The sequence below is a fragment of the Fragaria vesca genome, linkage group LG6 (assembly GCF_000184155.1).
Source record: "Fragaria vesca subsp. vesca linkage group LG6, FraVesHawaii_1.0, whole genome shotgun sequence".
Lineage (NCBI taxonomy): Eukaryota > Viridiplantae > Streptophyta > Magnoliopsida > Rosales > Rosaceae > Fragaria > Fragaria vesca.
Genome location: NC_020496.1, coordinates 4,141,375 through 4,149,543, shown reverse-complemented (window position 1 = coordinate 4,149,543; position 8,169 = coordinate 4,141,375). Strand labels below are relative to the sequence as shown.

Genomic DNA, 8,169 nt, shown 5'->3' with positions numbered 1-8,169 from the left:
GAATGAAACTATTCTAGGAAAGTATCAAGTCTAATTATCTAAATATAATTTTGATCCAACAATCACTCTAATAGCTGAAATCATTCCATTGATACAAATAATCATTTGAACCTGATTTTCTTCCTTTAATATAAACCAGGTTGTATATGTACTCCAATGTTTTCGTTAGTAGTATGCACATGTCAAGTCTAGCTATATAGGTGGACAAGCGGATAAGCTCCCAGAAAGACCACACTTTGAAACATCACAAGCTACATGGTGCTGATTACCTTCAATTATTGATTAATTCATTAAAACATAAAGTTACAACCATATGCGGTACAGAAACTACAAGGAACTGATTTCCTGGCTATATATACTGATCTATGTGAACAGGAGATCCCAATCACCTTTTCTGGAAGTTCAACCGCCCAATGCAGTAGGCGAAAATTGATGCAAAAGTTATGGGAAATGCAATGAGAACTACTGCTACCAGAGCCAACTGATCATGGTGAAACCCAAAGTAGTCTTTCAAGAAGGCAGACACTGTTTTGGGTTCCCCAAATATGATAATCTCCGTGTTTATGTCTCCATATTGTGAAGTGAGCAAACCGTTTAGTGACCAAGATGAGGGAGTCAGATAGTACAACCAAATCCACCATTTTGGAATTTGCTGCAAGAATAACATATCGAATTCATTTTCTTTTAGATTTTACTATAGCTATCTACTTGGATTTATACATGTTAATGAGAATGGGTAGGCTTAGGCTTACCGGCTTAGGAATCAGAAAACCAGCAAACAGGTTATACAATGTGTAGAACACTGAGGATAGAATTGCAGCTACCATGAAGTTTGGTGTCAACGAGACAAGCATCATTCCCATGTAATTGTAGTATAGCAGTGAACAAAATATGGCATAGAAATACCAGAAAACCTTATATGCTGAAGCGTAGTATCCAATCATTGGATATGTGATGATCATAAATATGACTGCCTGGATCAATATATAGGGAACTTCTACCGCCACCTACAAATATCAAGAACTTTAGCACAACAACAAATTTAAGCTTCTGGCAAGTAGCAAGAACTTGTAAGTACATTTAAGAAAAGTGTACCTGTGCCAATGAAAAGGCCAATGGTGAATACATCCCCACAAATTTTTCACGATACATGACAGTTCTCTCCGTTTCAACATATCGCAGAACGGTTGCGCAGTTATTTATGCCCAAGAAGATGACACCGGTATACATAGAACCAAGTATATTGAATAAGTTCTGCTGGTCGGTTCTAACAGAATATTGAACCACATTGAAATGGAAAAAGGGGTGGTTAGGTATAAGTTGAGTAATACTGTAACTTAAGAATAGAATAGAACACTTCTGTCTATCATTTTCCATTATGCATGCACAGATAAGGGCTTACATTTTCCTCCCCTGGTTCCAATACAATGCTCCAAAAATTAGAGCTGCTACCACCGTATGCATGATGCGCATCAAGTTGTATGACGGACTCCTCCAATAAGACAAGTGCTGCTTCCATAAGCAAGATTTGAACTGCATCCAGCCATTTTGCGAAAATCGGGTAGCAAAATGCAGATCTCTGGAACCATGAGGTGGAGTACTCAACTGTCTTGCAAGCTCTATATTATTCCTGCAAAGTTATTATAGGAAAGCTGTCATGCATATCAGGCAAACATTTTTAACGTCAGTCAATACCACTCAACTAGATAATTAATGATGTAACTGTACTCACTCATATAAACTAGATTCTCTGTATATTTGGGCAAAATTAACACCAAGTTCAGCTTCAGCTGATGTGGAAGTGATGTCTAACATCCATGTTGCTGGATTGTAGTTACTTTTGATCTTTTGAACCCCAGGAATACTCTGCCATAAAGTTTAATTTATAAAGAAAGAAAGTTCAGCAGATCGATGGTTTGTTAAAACTTATTTTGCTTAAAGCAACTAGTATGTTCAGTCCTGATACCAGAAGCGGTCTAACCTGAAAATACTCGATAACTCTACTCGAGTGCTGACCCACCTGTCCTGAGTAGATCATATGCCCTCCAGTTTTCAAAAGAATTAGCTTCAGTTGTAAAATAAGAAATTTCTCATCAAGATTTGATAAAGTTGCTGCAATACACTTCACTGTTTCAACCTTGTCTAAGCATAATGCAGCTAGAAGCCAAGCCTTTTGGTTTTACCTCATCAAATGCTTCAAATATATCAATATTCGGTTGGTGGATGGTGCAAACAATTGTTCTTCCCGTATCAGATACATTCTTCACTGCTCGCATGACTATTGCAGCAGCTCTTGCATCCAAACCAGTTGTAGGCTCATCCATGAAGATTATGGAGGGATTTGAAACAAGCTCAACAGCAATTGTAAGCCGCTTACGCTGCTCATTTGATAGACCACTAACACCAGGTATTCCAACCAAGGAATCTTTTATTCCATCAAGCTCAATGGTCTCAAGGACTTCATTGACAAACTCCTGTTACATATGACAGTATTTTTAGACTATTATCTCAAAAATGTATCTGAACCAAACATCTGATACAATATTCTACAAATATCAGTCTTACACTTACAGTTTTTGTTTTTGAGTCGATCTGAGAAGCCAGGCGCAGCCAAGCAGAAAACATCAAAGACTCCTCTACAGTGATTTGTGGAGAATGAACATCGGTTTGCTCACAGTAACCCAACACCCTAGCAAATGTTTCTTGAACCTTGGGATATCCACCAATTTTTATGTCCCCTTCAATGTAGCCAGTAGTCTTTCTTCCTGCAAGAACATCAAGAAGAGTAGTTTTCCCAGCGCCGCTGACGCCCATCAATGCTGTAAGAACACCAGGTCTAAATGCCCCAGTAATGTCACTTAGAAGTTGAAGTTTCTTCTGACTAAATCCCGGCTCCCTGGTTTCCTGGAACACGACAATAAGCAAGAAATAAACAATGTCATGTGATGTGAAAAGCTATTAACTCTACAAACACATCAACTTTACACTAATACTAAATAGGGTACCATAGGAATAACATAGTATTGCACATCTTGGAACACCACTGTCAATGGAGTAAAGGGTAAGACCATCTTTCCTGTTAATTGAAAAAGGCACTGTCAAAATTTGATCTGTAGAATCATATGTAGGAGACAAATAAAGGAACAAAAAGCTTATGGTCAAATTTGTAAGCATTACCAGTGGTCTTAGAAGGATGAATTCTAGACTTTTCTTTCACTTGGGCATCATCAAGGGAATTGTCAGTTCTTTGAATTTGGGCAAGTTTTTCATGTGAAATTATACCATGAGATGATCCTGGAGCTGAATGTATAATGGGAGGAACCAATGTGTTTCAAGTTCCAGTTCTCAAGTTAAAATACAATAACAGAGAGAAAAAAAAAAAAAAAAAAAAGAAAGAGGAAAGGAAGTTAACTACTTACACTTCAAGAAACTCAAGGACAAGATGAATCCTATGTTGAAAATCAATGTGAATCCAAATAAGGCACCAAGTGATACCCAGTAGAAATATCCATCAAAGTTTAGTCCACGGCTTTTAAGTGTTTCACGCCCGACAGTAACATTTGTTGATAGCATCTAAGGAAATATAATTAGTAAGTCAGAGAATGCACTTTCAATTGTGTCAAATAAGAGTAATGAACAGAAATGATAGTATTTTGCTCACTGTTTGCCATCTTGGAGAAAGAAACTCGTTCACAGAGAGGCCTATCTCCCCATATGTCACAGGGGAAAGCCAAAATCCCCACCCTAACCAACCAGGCATGGAAGCTGCAAGCACCAACATATCTGATTTGAATTTATATTCTTTCATTGATTTTTAAAAATGAAAGGGGGAAAAGATAAAACAGCATTACGTTTTTTGATAATGAATCCGCTGAACAGTAACAGAAACAATATTGCGAAACTACCAGCTGTCATTGTGGCAACCATGGTCTGAAAGAATGATGCAAGGAAGCGAAACATGGATATAGATGTTAAATGGACGGCAAAAAGTAGAATGAACTGGAGGATGAACCTGAAAGAAAATTATATCATAACAAAAGTTCAGCCACAATTAGCATAGTGTGATATATTCTTGTGCACCTAACTTCTATAGATATTAAGATGGGATGTCAATTAGATAACAATAATTCAAAGAAAAATCAAAAGTAGAAATAATATGAGCTTATTGTTCACTTGAATTCACCTTTGGAACTCAGGACTGTATCCAATGACATAGTAAGTAAGAGAAGTCCAAGCAAGGGCTTCTACAAATGAAACAGGTACTTTCAGTAGTGTTGCTGGAATGGCATAAGCCCAAGCTGGATAAAAGCACAGGTCTTTCTGCTTATAGAAAACTTCTAGTCTTTGAAGTGTCATAGACATCTCAGGAATTCCATCCACGAGAAGTATGGTAAGAGCAAAGAATAGGGAACCCATGTAGGAGTTTGCATGAAGTACATCAATATCCATACGACTCCTCAGAAATACAGTCATGGTGATAAGTGCAATGATAATAAGCTGCAGGGAAAAAAATGTTAGCATCTCAGAATCCCCAAGTGCTTCACATATAATAGAACTTTCAACCCCCAAATGAGTGTAAAGGTATAATATGCAACAGCACAAACTTTGACCTGAACTGTCTTGAATACGTAGATAAAAGAATTCCTCTTCATGAGAAGGAGTTCTCTTGATGAACAAGCTCTAAAAAGTTCCCATTTCGAAAGAGAATACACACTAAAGGAAAGAGCATTGTTGTTGTCTTGAAGCTTGTCAAATGGCTCTATGAGATCCTCATCTAGCTTCTTCCCAAAAGAAGATGCCTTGAATTTTTTTGAGAACATATCAACTGAGACATAATTATGAGGTTCTGTGCGGTACCAATAGTGTGCTTGATCTTTCTTAGAGATTACCTGCAGAACTAAGATGTTAATTGCTGCTTCAATATGCAGAAATGCAAAAACATCATATGCTGCAATTCACTTGCCTCTTGGATGAAATCAGCAACCCCTTTCCTCTCGGGACACTTAAACCCACAATCCTCAAAAAATTCCAAGACATGATCCCGTTGACCCTGATAAACAATCTTCCCTTCTGACATTAGAATAAGGTCATCAAAAAGCTCAAACGCCTCGGGTGCTGGCTGAAGAAGAGAAACTAATAGAGTAGAATCTGTTATATGCACCAGCTGCTGAAGACAAGCAACAATTTGGAATGCAGTGGAACTGTCTAGGCCATTTGTTATTTCATCCATGAACAAAGCTTTTGTGGGGCCAATGATCATCTCCGCTGAAAAATTACCATTCACATCCATAAGGTAGGGTCAAAGTAGATGTTGCTAATCAGTCAGCTCAGTAGAACAAGCAAATATTTATTATGACCAATCTCTATTTGCATTACCTGTTGTCAACCTCTTCTTTTGACCACCAGAGATACCTCTAAGCATTGCATCTCCAACTAGAGTGTCAGCACATACATCAAGTCCAAGGATCTGCAAAACGATGACCATGACGAAAAAATATTATGCAGAGCTGCAGACACACATTATTGGAAAAGAGAGTCAAAATTGAAGAGAATGACCTTCAAAATGTAGTCCGTCTGGAGGGTTCTTTTTAGTCCTTGGAGAGAAATAGCCTGTTAGGAATTAATCTAATTGTTATAATCATCAAAGGCAGCATAACCTTGATCCATAACAGGAGGTGCAAGATACAAATGAACTTGTAAACAAGGAAAGGATGATAGCAAAAAAGCATGAAGTACCTTCATGTAGGTATCTGTATCTGGATCTGGAATAATTCCTGCCTCCTTCTCTCTTTTACTGACTTCCAGCATAATGTCTTTGTAGGCAGAAAAGAAATAAACACTATTATCCTGCATCAATAGGTTACATACAACTAATACCAATCATGTAGAACTCAGAAAAACATACCGGCTCGGCTTCCAACACCCTGACAGCGGGCTGAAAAATCAAGTATTTCCCTGACAGTCATCTGAGGAATATGCAGGTCAAACTGGCTTATGTAAGCTGACGTTTTCTGGGGAACGAACTCTGCTAGCTTCAGTCCATTGTAAGTAACTTCACCAGAGAACTGAAATAGTCATTGAACAAAACAAACAACTATGAAGTAAGAAAACAAACTTCTCATATCAACTCATTACAAAGACATTCAAGTATAAAGATACTACAAAACCTTGAGTGATTTTTCTAGATTCCCTGATAGAGCCTTTAAAAAGGAGGTCTTCCCACATCCTGGGGGACCAAGCAGTAAAGTTAACCTGCAATAGAATGATTAAGCACCCAAAGGTCCACTAAGGCAATTGTTCTTTTGCATCAAATATCCAAAGATCAAGAGAAAGTTCAATTAGTTAAGTTGAACTTAGTAAAAAGATTGATGCTAGCCTACCTTCCAGGCTTTATTGAACCGCAAAAGTCTTTGATAATACTTATCTTGGCCTCATGTGTCTTCGAACCTGGAAACTTGGTGAAGAGCTGTGCAGAAAATTCAAAACCATGTTTAGATGTCATGAAGCTGAGTTGAACATATATAGTGCTTGTAAGCTACTATACTCTGGAAGCACAAAAAGATGAGCATCCTAAATCCTAATTATATTGTTTGACACAATCTGTTGCATATATAGTCTAGAATAAACTTTTTTCTACTTACAGAAAGTGTGCTTCTGACAGAGTTCCAAAGAGTTGGGAGGGGCTTTCCATGAACTACCTCACACACTGCTTCCACACTCAGATTCTTATACCTCACCTCCACAGTGGGCAATTTTACTCCAACCCTACCAAAAAAGTTCAGGATGAATCCCAATTTACCACATGAATGAATAGAAACAGAAGGAGTACAACCATTCAATGTACTATCAGCACACCAGAAATATCAACAACACCTTGTCTGACTTGACTATAAAAATTTCTCTATCACTGCAATGCAGTATCCACTGGTATGAACTATGAAGACTAAAAGTATACCGTTCAAACATACATCTTGAAGTGCAGTATTAACTCCATTTAAATTGAAAGTTTGAAACATACATAACAAGCAGGCATGCCAAAAAGGAGGAAGGGCTTACTTGTCGATCCCTTTTTCTAATTTTTCGCAAGAGACGAAGGTTGTCATTCTCAATGTGCTTGATGAGCTTTTCTATGAAGACATGCTTTTCCATAGCTCCAAGCTTGGTAACATCAACCACCCGCTTTCCTTCACCATCAAGTTCACTTCCATCATCACCCTTGTCAAACAAAGATGACTTGAGCCGTTCAAAAGTTGGCAGTCTCTCAATGGCTTCCCACTGCACAGCATATTGAGCATCAGTGTCATCTTTGGCAGAACTCAATGTTGAATTGGCTCGAAAGCTGGAGTTCTGACTCTGAATTGATGACCTGAAGCTTCTTCCTATCTCTTCCAACTCAATTCTCAGCGACTCTATGTCATCTCTGCCAACCATCTGTGCCATAGTTGTTAACTTTGGGACAATTTGTAGAATAACTGACTGGAGGAGTATATAAATATGCAGGATTCTTTGCTGGCATTTCTTCTTATCCTTGCTGTCCAAGCAAGTTGAAAACGTAAGTTGAAAACTGATGCTTGTTAGAATATACATACCTGAAGGAAGAAATTCAAAACAGAAAAATAAATAAATACAAAACCAGATATGTGAGTTAGTATGTAACACATAGCTTGTTACTGGGAGAATTGTGGACCTTTTCAGGATTGATCTTAAATAATCTATTTAGATTAATCAACTAATGGTTTAAGTTACAATCAGGATCTGGGATCAACACGCCTTTGTAATCCCCGGCTTCAATATGTGAATGTATCTGACATTTCTGCATTCTGATGGATTCAGCACAATTTCAGTCAAACTACACACTTTTGTGTTTTGAGCAAGTAAATTTCGAATTAATATCGATTATATAACTGCAGTCTGGCCAAGTAACCATTGCAACGATACCGCTGCCAAGGATCAAACTTACCATATCTCAAAAATCAAAATTAGTAGTTCCTTGGTTGACTGACCAAAGTTCAAAGTCAGTGTGATCTAATATTGAGCTGACTAATTCAATGGAGTCTTAACAGAGAAGATACTTGGGAAATAATTAAGCATGACATGAGCTTCTGCATAACTCTATCCTTTCTTACGCACCACATGTTAGAAATTATTAAACAGAAAGGTGACGAAATA

General features: G+C 37.8%; 1 protein-coding gene across 1 annotated transcript; it reads right to left on the bottom strand.

The window, feature by feature from the left end:
* Positions 1–257: 257 nt before the first annotated feature.
* On the bottom strand, positions 258–7,440 carry LOC101293405 (pleiotropic drug resistance protein 3-like). The gene is made up of 24 exons (XM_004302289.1): positions 7,065–7,440; positions 6,642–6,772; positions 6,381–6,466; positions 6,168–6,252; positions 5,906–6,065; positions 5,737–5,813; positions 5,557–5,610; positions 5,377–5,467; positions 4,964–5,265; positions 4,611–4,889; positions 4,184–4,497; positions 3,852–4,012; positions 3,662–3,765; positions 3,420–3,573; positions 3,178–3,300; positions 3,006–3,076; positions 2,572–2,904; positions 2,184–2,474; positions 1,982–2,065; positions 1,733–1,866; positions 1,403–1,630; positions 1,096–1,267; positions 753–1,007; positions 258–652 (listed from the first exon to the last, which is right to left on the bottom strand). Exons 1-24 carry the CDS (start codon positions 7,438–7,440, stop codon positions 386–388), a joined length of 4,332 nt encoding a protein of 1,443 aa, XP_004302337.1. The 3' UTR covers positions 258–385.
* Between the last annotated feature and the right edge of the window lie 729 nt (positions 7,441–8,169).

Bases quoted from the DNA above. Each gene is read 5' to 3' on its own strand.
- LOC101293405 (XM_004302289.1), bottom strand. From the start codon at position 7,440: ATGGCACAGATGGTTGGCAGAGATGACATAGAGTCGCTGAGAATTGAG. The intron at 5,611-5,736 runs GTACTTCATGCT...AATTCCTAACAG, and splicing joins ATACAGATACCTACATGAAG to GCTATTTCTCTCCAAGGACT. The intron at 5,468-5,556 runs GTCATTCTCTTC...ATCGTTTTGCAG, and splicing joins AGACGGACTACATTTTGAAG to ATCCTTGGACTTGATGTATG.